Source organism: Lichenostomus cassidix, chromosome 17 (assembly GCF_008360975.1).
Source record: "Lichenostomus cassidix isolate B80296 chromosome 17, HeHo_3.0, whole genome shotgun sequence".
Taxonomy (NCBI): Eukaryota; Metazoa; Chordata; class Aves; order Passeriformes; family Meliphagidae; genus Lichenostomus; species Lichenostomus cassidix.
Genome location: NC_139497.1, coordinates 9957924 through 9976597, shown reverse-complemented (window position 1 = coordinate 9976597; position 18674 = coordinate 9957924). Strand labels below are relative to the sequence as shown.

Below are 18674 nucleotides of genomic sequence, written 5' to 3'. Positions count from 1 at the left end.
ACGCTAAAAAGTGACCAATCCAATGTGTGTTTTATTGGAAAAGACCTCTCCAGACAGAAGCTCTCCAGTTTATACAGCTTTCAACCACCACTTGTTAATTGGCGAATAAAGCTGTCCCTCTCCCACAGTGCTCATACATTGAACTGTGTCCCCCTCACACCAGTCTGTCCTCAGTGCTCTCCATAGGGACAACATATAATCACAGAACCATGGAATAGCCTAAACTGAAATGGACCCACAGGGATCACTGAGTCCAGCTCCTGGCCCTGCACAGACACCCCAACAATCCCACCCTGTGCATCCCTGGCAGCATTGTCCAAACACTCCTGGAGCTCTGGCAGCCTCAGGCTGTGCCCATTCCCTGGAGAGCCTGGGCAGTGCCCAGCACCCTCTGGGGAAGAACCTTTCCTGATCTCCAGCCCTGACCCTGCCCTGGCCCAGCTCCAGCCATTCCCTGGGTGCTGTCCCTGTCACAGAGAGCAGAGATCAGAGCTGCCCCTCGGGAGGAACTGCAGCCCCCAGTGAGGTCTGAGCTCAGCCTACTCCAGCTGAACAAACCCAGTGCCCTCAGCTGCTCCTCACTGGCTTCCCCTCCAGCCCACCCAAGTGAGCCAAGAGCAAAAGCCCCCTCTCCACTGCCCAGCAATGCAGCCATGCTTAGCTGGAAGCCACCATTCCCAGGGGACACTGACTGCAGAGCAGCTGCTGCTAGCCCAGCCAGGGGCTGTGGGGAGAAGAGGGTCCTACAGGGTGAACACCCAACCTGCAGTTGCATTCACCAAGGGCCAGTGACCGTGGCTGGAGGAGAAGCTCCCATTGCTACCCATCAGTCATTGCTCCACGTCTCCCTCCCAGGGCACCAGGGATGTTTGTCAGGTTTGCCCCTGTAATGATGAACCCCTCAAGAGCTGTAGAGGCACAAAAACTCTGAAAATATGGCGACTATTTCTTCCAAATTGTAAAATCTTTATGCCAGAAATAGTTACGGACTTCTTAGGCTTTCCTTAGACCTGCATACAGACCACTGACCTCCCACTCTGCTGTCCTTAGTGGCTGGCCTGTGGTGGAAAGAGGACAGCAAGAACAATGATGCTTCTGAGACAATCAGCAGCTAAGGACATCTCCCAGGTTTCCTTCTGGCAGTGTGGACAATGATCAGCAAAGCCCAGGAGAAAATCCAACATCCTCTTTTCTCTCTCCCTGCAGGACAAACCAACCCCAACTGCAATGCTGGGCAGCTCAAATTAGCTTCCTTCTGAGTCCCTTAAAGGAAACCTGGGCCAACTGCTCTTCCTTCTTCTTATTAGCAACTGCCCTGAGATCTCAGAGGCACTGCAGGGACCTGGTTCAGGTCAGGGACAACAGAGGTGGTGCAAGAGTGGTTCCTTGCCAGGTTCCTGCAGGAAGCCCCTTTCTCTGGAGCAGGAGGAGAGGACAGTTTGATGTTCATAGAAAAAAAGAAAAAGCTTCTCATCACAGCTGGAGGTGGGGTGGGAACAGGAAGCACTGCTTGGAACAGGGACACCAGAGAGTCAAAAATATTCCCACAACATGACGAGTGATCAAAAAAACAAACAAACAACCTGTATAACCTGCTCTTGAGCTTAGTCTCATTCACAAAAAGCACCTACATTCCTCAGAGCAACTTTCCTCAAAACATCTCAGCTGTTTAACTCAGGCATTCCTTTCCAAGTTCCTCACCTATGTCAAACACACCCCCAGCCCTGGGCTCCAGGAACTGCAGGTGACTGATGGGCAAGTCCCTGAACATGCCAAAAGAAAAGATTTTTTCCTGATCTTTGCAGATCTTAGGGGAGACCAGATGCAAACAGACACAGAGGGTCAATAATCCTGAGCCAGGACCCTGGGACTGATGTTCACCCTGGCTCTGGGCCCTCCAGCGGAGCTGAGTGTCCAGGCACAGCTCTCCAGAGCCTCATGCTGTCCCCACACACCCTTAGGGCTTGGTGTCTCCTGTGTCTTACCGAGTGTCTGCTGGTTGCGGACGCCGCCAATGACCACACAGATCTCTGCAGGCACATCACCCGGCCCGTCCTTGATGTTCTTCTTGGAATCTTTGGTGTCGTCCTGCCAGATCACCTCTTCGATGTAGTCATCTGGTACCTCTGTTTTCACTTTCACCTCAGTCATCATTCCAGCCTCTTCACTGCGGGAGGACTGAGATGTAGCTGAGTCGGAGCCCTCGGCTTTTGGGCTCCGTGGGCTCCTCTTCACACACTCCCTGAAGGGGGGAGAAGAGGAGAGAACATGAATCCTCAGTGCCAAGTGCTTGTTTTCTCATCAAGAGGACCTAATTCAAGGTACTTTGGTTTATGCAGGTTATTTAAAATAAGCATATTAATAAGTATGTGTATCTGTCATACATGATAAGTAATTAAAATTTAACTGGACAAAGGCAAGAAAATGATTTGCTAGTAATAAAAATAACCTTAATCATCACAAACAACAGTGGTGGTCATAAACACACTGCACCCCTAAAGAAGAGCACAGAGCTTGCCCTGGCAGACCATGGGCACAGTTCCAGCAGTCCTAACTGCAGGTATTATGCCAACACTAGTCCATACATACAAAGCCATATTCTCCTGTGGCACTTGGGGACATGGGTCACTGGTGGACTTAGCACTGCTGAACTAAGTTTGACTTGATGATCTTAAAGGTCTTTTCCAACCTAAATGATTCTATGATTCCCTGACTTTTTAATTTGGAGCAATCTCCACCCTCCATCGCATCCTCTCTTTTATCCCTTCAAGCCACCTGACATCCCATGGTATTCAGAGTCTTTACTGAACATACACAATGCTGATCAAAGGGGATCATCTGTAGGATGAGGATATTTAGGGAGACTATCGCATTATGGACAGATATAATTATTGGAGATTACAGGGAAGGCCTAATGGAGGGGCAAAGGCAGAGGAGGTCCACTGTGTTCAGAAACAGGTTAGGAAATAGTACGTGTTTTCATCTTGGAAAGAGAAAGCTGGGAATTTGTGTGAGAAAACAATATAAACAAATATTCCAAACTCGTTAAGAAAAGGAAACTGGACACCTCAAAGCTGTAAAACAGCATCAACAGGTGCTGTGGTGGCAAAAGGCAAAAGGGCTTTGAGCCCAACAGACGATGATGTGGGAATAAGCCAGTGGAGCTCCTTTAGCAGCACTCTTTATTGACTCCCAGTTTTTAATACTGGTTACTAATACACTCCAACATGCAATGCAAAGATAAAATAATTGCTGGTTTAGTTTGTGTAGAAATCAGAACTAAATATATAATGGCTCACACTACCCAGAAACAGAAACCACTGTGACATATTTAGAGTCATGTAAACACTGGGAATAGCCAAAGGTGGTTTTAGGCAGAAGTAACAAAATAAAGCGAAAAATAGGCTGAACTTCTGGATAATCATTAGATCATACAACAGTGACAGAGAAAAAAACCCCATTGCTTGGAACACCATAAAGTCAGAACGAAGTTTTAATTACAGAGTTAGAGAACCAACACCTGCAGTGGGTTCTGACACAGGTTATGGAGCTCACAGAGAAACCAGGATGGTGCAACTGGAGGTGAAATTGTGGAGCTCTGGGGAGGACAGGGATGAGGGAAGCAGAGGAACAAAGAGAACAATCCTCCAGTCATTACTGCCCAACTGCCTCCATGGACATGGAGCTGCTATTTCAGACTGGGTCAGGCACATCCGATTGCCAGAGATTTTATTATTCATCCCTTCATTCTCATTATGGAATGAAATGTACAATTAATAGCCTCTAAACAGAGAGAATTAGCCTTGACCTGCCTTCCCACTCATTTCCTGCCTCCTCACATATACTCCCCCCTGCCGTGCTCCCAAAATCATACAGGGCTCTTACAAGTGAGAAAGATAAAGACAGAAAATGTGGTCGAAAACTGGACAGTCTTTATGGTAATATTATTGGGAGTGCCAGAGGCCCATCAATCTTAGCCACCACAGCGTGGCTCAGCACCTTTCCAAGGGGAAGGCAGCGAGTACAGAACACTCATGGATCAGAAGAGAGTAGGATTGATTGCAAATCAATCAAACCCAGAAGGTGTGAAATGCAAAAAACTGATAAAGGCAGCAATAGGGTAGACAGGAAAATCTTCCCTTCCTTGGCAAGGACTGCGGAAAAAGATCAAAGTCAGCCAGTGCAATTCCCACTGGGAGGTGAAAGGTGGGAGCAGTGAGAGACCTCAGTTATTGATGGCACAGCAACCTGGGCCTGCCAGTCCTGAGCAAAGCAACAGGAAATCCAGGCATGAGCCCAGTGATTTGGGATGAGAAGCTGATACAAGTGGCAGTGAGACTGAGGCTATAGCCTTCTGAGGAGATGATAAATGGGGCAAGAATATAAAGACTTTCTGATGATGCCCAGCTTTGCATTGGTCACATTCAAACACAAACCAAATCTGCAATAGGCCCTGTGCTGCGAGGCAAAGCTGTTCTCCATGTGCATTGTCCTGAATAGACAAAGGCATTTCCACAGGACTCCTGGAATGGTTGATGTGGGACAGATTTATTCCTGCTCTGGAATTAAACTTAACACCACTGTTGCTAAAAATTATGGGTGCAATCATGGAGGGGTGGAGAGCAAAGACTGTGAATGGGACACAGCAGCAGTGGATCCCTCTCTTCACCGAGACCAGTAGTTGTAGCACAGTCAGACAAGTCCAGGACTGTAGATGCACCCACATGGTGCTGCAGCCACACAGGGCCACACTCTGAGCTGAAGGACTGACCAAATTTCCAGATGCAGGTCCTGAGGTCGAACAAGGAATTTCCTCCCTGTCTGAAGCCATGGTGAAGCCACTCCCCATGTGCTGCAGACAGAGTGAGAAGCTTCAGTTTTCAGAGGTGATCAGAAAAGCTAAAGACAGCTCCAAAAAGCAGCACTGAAATGGTTCAAGACTGGGAAAAGACACTTTATGACTTTGTGAGACCAAACTGCTCCAATCTGTTTCTCACGCCAAAAGGAAGACTGGAAGATGATTTGATTGCAGCATATTATCATCTTCATGGGGAGAAAGTGCTGTCTTGCCTTAACTTGGCAGGAAAGGGTAGAGCAGGAGTTCATTGCTGGAAGCTGGAAGCAGTTGAAATGAGGCATAAAACATTAGCACAGATGGTGGTCCACTGGAACAGCCATTTTCCAAAGGATGTGCTCAGGGAGAACAGATCAGCCCAAGTTTTCAAATCCAGAGTTGTGTCTCTGGCTGGTCCCAGGTCCCTGGGCTCAGTACAGATGTGCACTGGCCACACGTGGTGGCCTGGAGCTGCAGGAATATATAAATTGTTAATCCAGGCCAATGGACCCTCATGCCCTTCATGCACGCTGACTTTGTGGATCGGATCCATCCCTGCCAAGAAAGTGACTTCCCAGCTGGAGTGTCTGCTCCTGGGTGGGACCTAACCCTGCAAATATTAACTGAAAGCAATTCATTGCCCCATATGTTCTAACCCTGAGCACGTACCCGATGTGCAGAAGGACACAGCCCCAAATACTTCAGCAACTTTCTTCCACATGATTTCATGGCTCACAAGCCCTGAAAAGAGGCTGCTGTTTCCCTCAGAAACAAGTGAAACCATAAAAACAGAGCATCACTGACTTTTTACAGCAATTTTACAACAAACAGACATGTTCTGTGTCTTTGGACACTTTCTATAAGGGCTCGGGCAGCAGCCAGCAGATGTACCCAGGTTACAGACCAGGTGTGTCTGTGAGGTGAACCCACATCCCCACCCTGGGGCACTGCGAGGGAAACCAGCCGAGACCTGCACTGAGCCACATCCACTCAGATCCCAGGGAAAGAGCTCTAATGGGGCCAAAAGGGAATCAGTTCTAAGCACTAAAGTTGTTTTCCCAAGTCTGTGCATCTCTAGTAATACATGTGTCACTGGGTGTTTGTGCACTCTAAGAAGGCCTGATAGTTGTGTCCCCATCCCTTGTCACAGTCACCCCCTTCTCCCAGGCAGCCCCAGGATGAGCATCCTCTGCCAACACCCCGAGGTGCTGGGGGCTTATTGCATGAGCCAGATCATGTTCCACAGCCCCCAGGCCCCAGTGAGCCAAAATGCAGGCCCCTTGAGTGCAAGCTCTGCACCAGGCTGGCCCTGGTCCCACTCCAGTGGGGCACTCTGTGTTCCCCTTCCATGGCCACTGCTGTATTGCTCCCCAAGGCAGAGCTGTGTTCTCACACTGCTCTCATTATTTCATATTTCACAGAGGTTTTCCAGCCACTGGCTGATGTCAAGCTTTAGCCAAACTTCAGCTGCAGCCTTTCTCCAGCTCAGTGTCCAGAGGGACATCACTGCTTTGTAGAACTCCTTAAAATAAACATAATCAAATAGCAGCAGCACAGTCCCAAGCCCTCCTTCCTCCTCTGGATGTGCCACAAGGGACAGAAAAGCCAGAAGGCTCTGATTACTTCAAGTGATGCACAAGAGGAGCATCACCAGCTGCTGGCAATGGCAGGTGAAGGTGATGGACCCTCCTACCTTCCCTGCACATGGAGAACATCTCCCTCACCTCGATCTTACATCACAACTGATGGACAGAGCATGGAGGAGAATTTGTCTGGATACTGTGAAACAAGACCCTGGCAGGCGATGGGCTGGTGGACTGTCACAGGGCTCTTGGCAGCAGTGACAGAGACAGTTGTCCCCACAGCACTGTGATCATCCAGATCAGATGAATGATCCATCTCTCATACTTCTCAGACACTGACATCAAAAAGCTCCCCAGGCATGAAGGTGGATCCCTGTCCAGGGCAGGGGACACAGGCCTGGCAGAGAGCAGCTGGAAGAAGCTGGGAGCAGGGCTGAGCTCTCCAAAAGCCACTTAGTGCTTCTGCTGTGGCTGCACAGCTCTGGAGAGAGGGAGGAGGCAGCAGTGGTGGAATCCAGCTCTCCCAGCAGGAAAGAGCACCACTTTCTTGTGGTTCCCTGTGAAATCCAGGTCATGTTCCTATGGCTAGAGCAGTACCAGCATCAGTGCAGGCTTTTCTGAAGCTCAGCTGCTGACTGGGATATAAATGTTCCCCAGGGTGTAGGGGAGAGCTGGGCTGAGGGAATGATCCTCATGGGACAGCAGAGTTTGAAGCCTCCTGGTTTGGCTGGGGAAGGAGTACCAACAGCCAGAGCAAAACAGGAAGGAAATTACTGACACTGGAAAAACTTCGGGCAGGATGGAAAGGGGTGCATGCACAGGCCCAGCAGAATCAGTTTTCCTTGGAAGACAGAAGTCACCACAGACTCCACCATGCACAGCATCAATCCACACATGCACTGACCCAGGGGATGTGACCCAGCAAAGCATCATTTCTTTCCCAATCCTTTGGTCCTTGGATCATCCCTTGCAAGCCCATGATGGTGCACTCGCTCAGTCTTGTGCCAAATTTTACCTCCCCTGCTACTGAGCAGCACAAACAGTCTCCACTTGGAGATGAGGATAAAGCAGCACGAGATCCAGAATATACTTGTTCTCCAGAAATTCCCCGAGAGACACAGGGACAGGGAACATCCTGCCTGGGGGACGGAAGAAATGAGGCCTCAGCACTGCTGTGTCCAGGCCTGGTTCTGCCACTCCTGTTCCATTGCAGCCCTTCTGGAGCTGAGGCAAAACTGCTGGAAAGGCTCAGAAAGAAGAGGAGTTAAGGAAAGGAGTGAATTTTCAGTTCTGCAGTTCCCAAGGCTGGAAGCAGGTCTAACTGGGTTTAGGTGAGGGCAGAGAAAGGACTCAAAGCTTTTGGGATGTCAGGTAAGTTCAATACCAGCCCTGGGGGCTGGGAGCAGAAGTCCCCAGCATGGCCCAGGCAGTGACCACCTCCCCAGGTGCTCACACAGACCTGCCCCAGCTTCAGATCCCTGCAGGCACTGCTGGGGCTCTGCTGGGGACACACTGGGACCAGTAATGGTCAGAGCCTCCACTTGGTGGAGACAGCAGCGCACAGGAGCCAAGGGACAACCTGCCAGAGTCACCTCCCGTGGCTGGGTCTCCCAGCCACCCTCTCCTGGTGGCTCTGAGCTTGGTCCCCAGCCCCATGCCACCACCTTTCTGGTGAAACAGTGCAGGTTCAGTGTTCCAGTGTGGCCTTGCATGTATCAGCTGCACCTCCCTCTGCAGCTCCAACCTGCATTTTAACGTCCATGGGCTGATGTTCCCTTGGGAAGAGGATATTCTCCAAACACAGCACTGCTTGCACAGGACAAAAACTGCTCAGAGACATCAGACCAGAGAGGAGCAGAGTGCCCAGGCACAGCTGGGTTAAACCCTACCTCCTTCCACAGGGCAGATCGAACTTCTTCTCCATGGCTTTGACCCTTCCTGGGAAATACCAGCCTCCTTCACTGTTTCATGGCTGGTCTTTACTGAACTGTGGGCCCTGGCAATCCAAGAGGCTCTTCCTTGCCTAGGAGAGGAGGCAGAAGCCTCGGGAATCACAGTGCTCACTCGGTGCCTGGCTTCTCCTACAGGTGAGGTCCTGTTTCACTTTCCAGAACAGACTCTGTGATTTCCAACATGAAAGAGGCAAACAAACATTGCACTTGCATGTATCACTGCTCTCACTAAGTAGGCCACACAGCCAATTACTGTAATACCAGCTCTGCCATCTCACAATGCTCATTTCAACATTGCTGCCTGCTTTGATCATCAGACTTTCATCTTCTGATGACGTTACGGCCACTTTCATGTCAGACACAAGTGTGTAAAAGCAGAAGAGATTTCAGAAGGCCTTAATGAAGGCTCAGCATGGGGAACTGGAAAGGCAAGGGTAAAAGTGGGTTCCTGGACCCATTTAGGTGCAGCTTCCTTGACCCTACACCTATGGCAGTTCGTGAAGGCCTCAGGCTTTAGCAGAGCTTGATGATACAGCACAACAAAATGTGCCAGAAGAACAGAACAGTTCTGGGTATGAAGCTGAGCAGCCTGGGGGAAGCCTCACCAGCATCAGTGCAAGGAGCAACATGAGGGCAATGCCAGGAGCTCTTCCCAAGGGAAGGACAGAAAGGAAAGGCTGGGTGCTCACAGCAGTCCCCTCTGCAGGGTAACACCACCCACAGATCCAGCAGCCCCTTCCAGCTGATCTCCTGTGGCAGGAGGGGAGGAGAAGGGGGTGAAGGCTGCAGGGCTGCAGTGTGGTGCTCTTCTGGTCTCTGCAGTTTCTCCCTGGCTGTGATGAGCAGAACAGCAATGAGTGAAAGCAAACGGGGCCTGTCAGCTGCTGCAGCCACAAGAAACTCGCGCTTGCAGTTTGCTGTTTCTGATCTGGAGTAGCATCCTCATAAATAATGAAAGTGACTAAAAGCTACTTAAAAAACACACACTCCTCCCTTCTGAAAGAATGAGAAAAAAAAACCCAATTATAAAAGGACATTTCTTCCAGCTAGGAATAATTTGTCATGTAATTCTCTGAAGACAGCAACAGAAACATGCATGCTCCGTGCTCCCTTTGAGTCATCTGTGATTGCATATGTACTCAGATGCCTTCTAATGAGGCTATTTTTACAGCACACATCCTGCTGAGATTTTGGGGAGGGGCAGAGCGAGATCAGTGAAGTATCAGTCTTCAACATCAGCTCCTCAAAAGGAGAAGAAAAGGAAACACATGTGGAGGAGGATGTACCACTCTGAACCAACACCTACAAACAACTCTCCTGCCCTAGCAGCAAATGTGGAGCATCTTTTGGTTTTTCCAAACAATACTCAAGCCGGAAAACCCAGAGATCATTAGTGCCTTGATGATATCAGTGATGGCCAAGTTGCACAGGGCTCTGCACAGCCTGGTCCCTGGAAGGTGTCCCTGCTCACGGCAGGAGGTGGAACAAGGTTGGTCTTCAAAGTCCCCCTAACCCAACCCATCCCATTCTGTGATTCCATGGTGATACCCCTTGGCAGAGGGGTACAAGGGTATCTCCCACTGTACTTCCAGTGTGGATTGCTGCCTCTGCTCATTGGGCATTTGCTGGAAAAGAGGTTTTCTTACTGGAAATCTCCCCTCCATAGGAGGAAAACCCCCTCTGCTTGAATGAACAACCCCCTGAGTGTGCCCAGTTAAGAGTAAAATGGAAATACACTTTGGGCAGTCCTTGGGAGGCTCTGCTAGTCTGCAGCACCAAAAAGGTTCAGGAAAGACTCACCAACACTCATGAGGACCATGCAATGGGCACCTCTGCAGAACCCAGCAGGACACCAGCATCAGTGGGATGCTCCTGCTTGTCCTCTGGAAACCAATGTGCAGTTAGCTCATCCCAGGCCAAATCAAAAGGCCTCAGCTGCCAGAAAGCAAAGGAAGCAAAATATAGGGGAGGCTGAAACTGGGCTCAATTTACAGATGTCTGCCGTGGTTTTACAAGAACCAGAAGGTTCCTGTCATTGACTGGAGCTATGGGAAGTAGAATAGACAGAACAGATGTAAATGAACTCTCATTTTACATGGAGATGATGAAAGCAGAGACAAGAAAAAGAAGGATGTAAGTTGAAAATCTTCTTGTCTGATAAATTAGCTGTGGTGGCTTTCTCACCCCTCCCCATCAGATCTGCTTCCTGGGGCAGCCCAGGGGGGTGAGCCCCATGCCTTACACCAGGAGAGGGAGGAGATCAGGAAGCAGAGGAACTGCCTGGTGTCCTTCACTGGGGACACCTCTTTTGCAGACATCACCAGGCAAGAAGATTTTCAAGTGCAGGGCTGAAAGAGAGAAAAGCATAGCTGTTTTCCCAGTGTTACGATTAAATCTTTGCTCCTTGGCTCCAGGCTCCAGCTTCAGATGTTCCCTCACAGCTTGAAAAGACAAGACACCACCCCAAGCTCCAGTGTCACAGTGTCCAGAGCTGCTCCTCTCCAAAGGGACACAACCTCCTCTCCCTGTCACTGCTCACGGAGCCTCTGCCAAACCCCCTCTGCAGCCTGAGCCAGCATCTTTCAGAGGAGATGTCCTGGTGCTGATATGTAAAGTGCTGAATAACCACCCCATTTCTGGGTCCCTCCTGTGAGAGATTATTTTCCAGAACAGGCCCTTTACTTCCAGTGTGGATTGCTGCCTCTGGTCATTGGGCATTTGCTGGAAAAGAGGTTTTCTTACTGGGAATCTTCCCTCCATAGAAGAAAAACCCTCTCTGCTCGAATGAAGCAAAGCAAACACTTCTTTAATGTACACTTTGTGCACACTAAAATTCCTTCTAATCCTTGACTCTTTCCATGCACATTTGAGAGCCTGTCCATGTTCTGGAGCATGGATACCCAAGCAGGATACCCAACTGTGCCACCAGCACTCTTGGTGACACACATGACAGCAGCACATGCTGGTGCATGTACCTGAAACCCAAATTTTCACTTGGTCACAGAGAGGTACAAGTCCATGGTCATTTGTCCACCAGGAGGTTTCAGTTCTCTTCACAATTTTCCATGATGCCACTGTGAATTCCCAAAGTGTGCATTTAGCCTCTGAAAGCAAAAGTTGTAGGAAAAACCTGTTCACTCATGTCCTGATATTATTTTGGGAAATGGGAACTCTCTCCTCCATCAGCAGGAATGAAGACTTGCTGAAGAACAGAAAAAAAGCAAAAGCTGGTCAGAGCTTCTGGGCATCTCCCACAGGCAACACACTCTAGTGAATCTCAGGATTCAAGGACTTCAAGGTCCCTGTGAGGTTCCAAGTGCTACTGCAGTCTGTGCTGGTTCTGTCCATGGCCCAGGAGCTGAATCCTTGGGGTTTTGGCTGGATTTTTCATGAGGCTGGTGCCCCCCTCTGTGCCATCAGCTCCTGGAGGCTCTGAGGCCATTGCTCCAAGTCAGTTGGACCTGGGGTTATCAAGCTAACTAGGCACTCAAAGAAAATCCCTGAGGCAGGAGAAGCAGCCCAAACCCTGCCTCTATCTGGGACACATTTACATTCTCTGCTTTCTCCCTCCAAAATAAACTGAAATCAGAACATGAGGCCACATCCTTCTGCAGGCAGAAGTGTGACAGTAGCTGCCATTCAGGTTTTCCTGGAAGAAATTTGCTCAATAAATACAAATATTATTAAGGAGTTCATAAATTTAAAGGACGTGAAGGTTTTGTAGAAGAGAGATGCCTAAGGGAAGTTCACCCTGAGGCTCTGAGGGCAGCCAGCTCTGAAAACAGAGGTAACAGCTTTCAAAAAGCCCAAAACACATAATGCAGCACTCAGTGGTGTGTGTGGTGTCAGTGCTAAAATCTAGGGAAAACAAATAAACAAAGCAGAATACTTAATTTTTCCAGCTATCTGGGTCTAGTAAAACACACAACCTTTCCTGACAGCAAACTCTGCTTCAGGAAGTCCAAGAGGAATTTAATCATGCGTTCATTCCTCAAGGGACACTCGGCAGCTCCGAATCCTTCTGAGAAGGTAAACTCCAGGACCAAATCAGGCTGCCTCTCCTCTGGAAATTAAACATTAAAATACAAACCAGAACAATAGTCAAGAGCCACAAAGAATTCCTAAGGTATTAGCAAAACAAATTCCCTTCAGTCCTTATTAGGAATATCTTGAGGATGGTTTGAAGAGGAAAGTTTAACCAAATATAAAAAAAATTTGGCTTATCCAACAAAAAACAACCGCACACTCTTTGCCAAAAGCAAAAGAATGCAGTCAGATAAAAAATGCGCCACACAAATGATGCAGGTTAAAAACTGAATTTAAGATGATAATGGAATAGCTGCCAGCGTCTTTAAATTTTCAAGCGTGGAAATGTCAACAGAGACAAAGAAATTCAGGGGAAAACAAAGAGAATAGATTAAGGGTTTATTTATATCAGTGAAAGAGCTCTGTGTTGCTTGACTAAGAAATGACTGAGGGGGTGAGAACTGAAATGGCCACAGGTCCCCAGCACAGCACGAGGAGTGAGGGGGTGACCCAAGGAGAACGAGTTCCTGGTAGCTCAGCTTTCCTGAAGGCTTTAGAGCTGCCACATCTTGGTACTTTATGGCTCCAGAAAGGGACATTTCTCCACCTCACACCATCCAGAGCTCTCTAGGACTCTGGCATTTGGCAAATTCGTGTGGTTTACACAGAAAATATTCCAGTCCCTGGAAGGTGGGATGTGTCTGAGCACTGTCATCTCCTTGGACATGGACATTTGACCTTCTTTTGGGTTTCAAGGAAACCTGCACAGGCTCCCCACAGCTTCTGTGCTGGCTGCGGTACAGAGCTGAACTATCCACTGCTCTTAAACTGGCCAGAGGGCACTTCTGGGGGCTTTGTGCTGGTTGGTTGGTTGGCTGGTTTCTTTTTGAAGATGGCTGGTGAGAGCCCTTCAGCGAGCACCAAGGCTTATTAAATTCCTTGCCTAATTAGTAAGAGTTTTCTCTTTTTCTGATGCAGGATGGCTTGGAAGCTTCTTCGCACACTGGAACTGAAAATCCCATGGGTTGCCTCTTAAAGAAAGAGGAGACAATTCAAGTAATTTTGCTTCCTGGAAACACTCAGCCCTAGGCCTGTCCCTCCACAGGGTGTAGAGCCTTCTCCTGAGGTTCAGAGGACCACAGCCTCAGAAATTGTCCTCCCCCAGTGCTGGGGACCTGGTGAGCTGGAAGAGGAGCCTGAAGAAGAGCTGGTGTCATCCCAGGGCAGACCCTCCCTTGGGTGACAGGAGCTGTCCACAAAGGACAGAGCAAGGAACACAGGGAGGAGAGGGGAAGGTGTCACCAGAGAGGCTGGAGAAAGGTCAGTCTAGAAGGAGCAAAATGAGTGCAACCAGTTCTCAACACCTTCTCCTCATGGGGCTCCCCAGGGAATGGGCACAGCCTGAGGCTGCCAGAGCTCCAGGAGTGTTTGGACAATGCTGCCAGGGATGGACAGGGTGGGATTGTTGGGGGTCTGTGCAGGGACAGGAGTTGGACTGGATGATCCCTGTGGCTCCCTCCCCACTCAGGGGATTCTGTGATTCCATGGAAGTCACATCTGACACAGACTGAAACACTCAGACCCCTGAAGCACCACAGCTTGGTCTGGAGCATCTGGGAAAACTGCACCATGTCAGAGCTGGGAGACTTCTGGCACCTCCTGGGAACAATCCTGCTCTGCTCCCACCCAGAGCCTTCCTGCTGGACCTGCACCTCCACCAGCCCTCCTGCCCTGCTCAGGACCTGCACCCCAGTGCTGTTAATGCTGCAATAACCAAGAGCCACCCCTGCCCTCACCAGCAGCTCCCAGCCCCAGCAGGCCTGGATTTCCCCCAGTTGCGGGAGCAGAGCTCTTGCACAGCTACATCTGTGCCGCGAGCGAGTTGGGTTCCCCGGCTGGTGACAGCCCTGCTGCAGACGGGGCTGAGCTTCCAGCTGGCTCCATTCCCTCCGCAAACAGATGCAGCTCCTATATCAGGGGCTGATTTATTCAGCAGGAGTCTCGCACATTAAGTGTAGTTAAGTCTGAAAACAAATCTAATGACTTTAAAATAAATAGCCAACAGAGGACTTGAAACTAAAATTCCTCCTTCCTCTGACACCCGCCATATAAACAATAATAATTATATAAAACCGTGTCTAACACATGACTACACAAGGCTCTGGTGACCAAGAAAAGCACACGCTGCTTGTCAGACATAATTGCACATTTGGTTTTTCAATTATTTCTTGTCAGGATCCAGAACCCACCATCTGAATGCTGACATTAATTACTGGGAAGTAGTTAGTGCTACAACAGTCTTATGGAGACTCCCAGTGCTCACCCCAAGGCCCACAGCTCCCAGTGCAGCTCCCACACTGCCCTCCTGTCCCACCAATGCCCTGGGACTGTCACACACTCACACCAGACAGGGACACCCAAACTGGTCACCATGTGCAGAAGGGGCTTCAGAAGAAGCTTCAAGAAAGTCTGCAGTGCACATCAGGACATCAGCAACGAACTGATCTCCTGCCTTGTGGTCGCCCACGGGATAGGGTCAGACCATGTCCAGCGCTGGGGCCCCCAACACAAGACATGGACCTGTTGGAATGAGTCCAGAGGAGGCCACACAGATGCTCTGAGGGCTGGAGCCCTTCTGCTCTGGAGCCAGGCTGGGAGAGCTGGGGATGTTCACCTGGAGAAGAGAAGCTCCAGGGAGACCTCAGAGTCACTTCCAGTGCCTAAAGGGGCTCCAGGAGAGCTGGAGAGGGACTTGGGACAAGGGATGGAGGGACAAGACAAGGGGAAATGACTTCCCACTGCCAGAGGGCAGGGATAGATGGGATTTTGGGAAGGAATTCCACCCTGTGAGGGTGGGCAGGCCCTGGCACAGGGTGCCCAGAGAAGCTGTGGCTGCCCCTGGATCCCTGCGAGTGTCCAAGGTCAGGCTGGACAGGGCTTGGAGCAACCTGGGATAGTGGAAGGTGTCCCTGCCCATGGCAGGGGGTGGAATGAGATGGACCCTGAGGTTGCATCTAAGCCCAGCCAGTGTGTGACTCTGTGAGTCTCAGAGCCTCAGGCACCACTGTCACCACGCTGCAGCTGAGCCTCCTCCCAGCCCTGCTGAGCACCCACCTCTTGGCATCATGTTCCCATCACATCACTGCCCATCATGCAGGAAAACATCCTGCCTTTTACTGGCTTTTAATTTGCTGCTTTTTAATTTTGTTGACTGTCTCTTTTTTCCTTGCAAAAGGAAGAAAGAAGCCTCTGATCTACCTTTTCTGGAGTGTTCAAAAACACGCACAGCTTTGTCAGGTTGTCTCTTAGTTGTCATCTTCCCCAAGGCAAGCAGCCATCTCTCTTCTGGCTGCCTTAAAGGAAGGGGGTTTTTCTGTGCTCCTAAGAATTCTCTTCACCTTTTAAAATCTCCCATTACTGAGCACTCACTGAGGTGCAGGAACCACACGGGAGTTAATCAGGGAGGAGAAGAGTGAGTGCACTCTGCCCCCAGCTACACACACTGTTGTTCCAAAGGCAGCACGAGACCCATGGAGCTGGGGCTGCTGGGATCACAAACCCTTGGGCCTTCAGAGCTTTCAGTGTTTGCTTGAAACAGAATAAAATCAATTCACTGCAGTAAAAAAATAAAAATAGGATCAACCCTATGGTCACCACTTAAAACCAAGCCTGCTATTGTGAAATAAAAAAAGTTGCAGGAAGATAAAATCCAGGCAACTTTACTTTGATTATATTATATTAATTATATTATACTATATTATATTATGCTATATTATTTTGGCTTATATTTTTACTGATGTAAATTAATTGTTAAAAGCTTCCTTGATAGTTTGCAATTAGTGAGGATTTCAAGCAGCAATGACTTTGAGAAACATCCATCTTGAGTCTCCATCCACTGATGACCTCACAGATTCAGTCCAAGGCACATTTCCATCTTCAGTCGCTGACAGAGCTTCCTTGAAATATTACATTTTGATTCTGTTTTATTATTTTTAAATGGGCTTGGTCGTTCTCCTTTCTTTGACCACCTTTTGTTCAGTCAGGTAGATGATAAAGTGGGTTTTGTTTCTACTTTTCTACAAGGAATAAAGTGATTTGGAGCCTCACGCTCCTCTGTACATTCAAAGGAACAGGGATAATGGAGGGAAGTTCTCCCTCCTGCCCGAGAGCTCCATCCCTGCCCTGGGGAGGACAATAGCTCACTCCTAGGAGGATGTTCAGGTGCTTGGCCCCAGGACAACCGTGGGCAGGTGAGATGGACACCCCAAAGGTCATCTCCCACATGGAGCATGCACTCACCCACCTGCTCTGGGAAACCCTCCCGTGAGAGCTGAGAAACCGAGTTAAAGTTGGAATAAATAGTACAAGGAAGGCAATGATGCTTAGCTCCTCTCCCCTTGCTCCTCAGCCTGTGCCTTCTTTCCAAGACTTCCTTCAGGCTAATTCCCAGTGTCCTGTGAGCCAGTGCTGCTGGACTACAGAAGAGCCACCCCCAAAGTGAGACAGAGTTTTCCGCTGTGACAGACACCCAGTGCTCCCCTTTGCCCAGCTCAGGGGCACCCCAGAGGTGTTCAATGCCAGGCAGTGCCAGATGGACAAAAAGCTGCCAGAAATGAGAGCATTTCATCCTGAAATGCCACTGGCAGAGCTGGGGTGCCAGGCAGGGATCAGCCACCACAGTGGGAGCATCAAAGCAGACAGGGACTGTGCAAGGTCAGCAGTGGGAGGCAGGGAGAGCATCATCACCACAGCAGTTTGGAGATCCCAACAGAATGGGGTTTAATGTGGAAGGATGGGTTTTATCTAAGCAATAAAACTTCCACAGTGCTTTCAAGGCCCTGGAGGGGATGGAAAGATGGTCCAGCATTTGGTTAGTGGGCAGATGGTGTCACCGGGAGGACACACAAGGCAGAAGGAGGCCAGCAGTGCCGAGGGGATGCAGGTGCTCACTGGTGCTCACTGGTGTTCCTGCTGCACTGCTGAGGGCAGGGAGTGCCCAGGGGAAAGCCCTGTGACCCACCAGGCTCAGCTCCATGGCACAGGTGACCTGCCTCGGCCAGTGACAGGCAAACCTGCTCTGAGTGCCCAGAGGGTGTCACCCCATGCAGGTCACACCCATGTGCAGGCAGTGGAGAGCAACTTGGGATGAGAGACTGAGGGACAGGACAAGGGGGAATGGCTTCCCACTGCCAAGAGGCAGTGTTGCTCCTGTTTCCAGTCTGTCATCCCCAGTCTATATTTCCACCTATTTCTACCACAAAACCTTTTAAACTTGGGAGCTCAGTTTGCCCCTTGGCTTGTGGATGGCAAACAACCAGGAACTGGCTTTGGGCACACATGGGACCAGGTAAATCCCACTGTCACCAAAGCACACTTTGCTCCTGCCACCACCCCAGTAGAAACCCAACCAGATGGAATTTGTGCATGGCCAAGGAAGGAAAGGTGCCCCTTCTTCCACACTTTCACAGCTCTGGACTGACTCCACTAGATAAGAGATGGAAAGGGACCAAGAAGCGCAATCTTAGTGCATGCCACCAAGGTGAGACATCCCACAGCACCAGCAGGAGAGGCCACAGCCCAGAGCAGAGCCATCTCAGCATGTCCTTCCCCAGAGGGAGCAGCAGAGACACCCCTCAGTGGGATCAGAGAGGGCTGGGCTGGTGGGACACCTCTGTCCTCTCCTCCTGTGTGGGAGCAGAAGGGTCAGCTGGCCCAAGGTCTCCATTCAACAGCCTCATGCTGGGGGGACTCGGCTGGCACACCCCACCCCACCCCACCCACAAACCACCTCTGCCTTCAACCCCCAAGGCCAGGGTGAGCCCTCCTACCTCCACCCATCCAGCTCAATCCAAAAATGGCTGCATGGACACTGGGCTCTGACAGCTCCCACACATCCCTCCTGTGCAGCCACCCCTGCCACCCCCATCTGAGCAGAGCTGCATCCACCCACCAATCCCACCAGCAATCCAACCCTACCTGCTGGAAGAGCTCCTCCTCCCACTGCTGTTGCTCTCGTCAGCCTGAGACACAAAAAGAAAAGTCTGATAAGGTTAAGAAAGACAAGGCTGCTCTCCAGCCCCTTCCTGCTCCCAGCTGCACCCAAACACCTGGAGATTTTCCATGGGCTCCACACACACCCTGTGCTCAGCTCTGGGGTGCCTGGCAGGCAACGAACCCCAGGATGTCAGGACTGGAGCCTCAGAGCCACCATGGAGGTTCTTCCTGAGTTGATTCTCTCTGGTCACTCTCATGCAACCAAAGTCTCCAGCAATGATCCCT

General features: G+C 50.0%; 1 protein-coding gene across 16 annotated transcripts in view; it reads right to left on the bottom strand.

The window, feature by feature from the left end:
• The window catches only part of ZNF618 (zinc finger protein 618), a 160431-nt gene that overhangs the window by 73797 nt on the left and 67960 nt on the right, over nucleotides 1-18674 (bottom strand). For all 16 annotated transcript variants that reach the window (XM_085076468.1, XM_085076474.1, XM_085076472.1 and 13 more), the window contains exons 2-3: nucleotides 18372-18415; nucleotides 1986-2242 (exon numbers count right to left, since the gene is read on the bottom strand). In XM_085076468.1, coding sequence (XP_084932594.1) covers nucleotides 1986-2242; nucleotides 18372-18415 — 301 coding nt within the window. The remainder of the gene's footprint in view (nucleotides 1-1985; nucleotides 2243-18371; nucleotides 18416-18674) is intronic.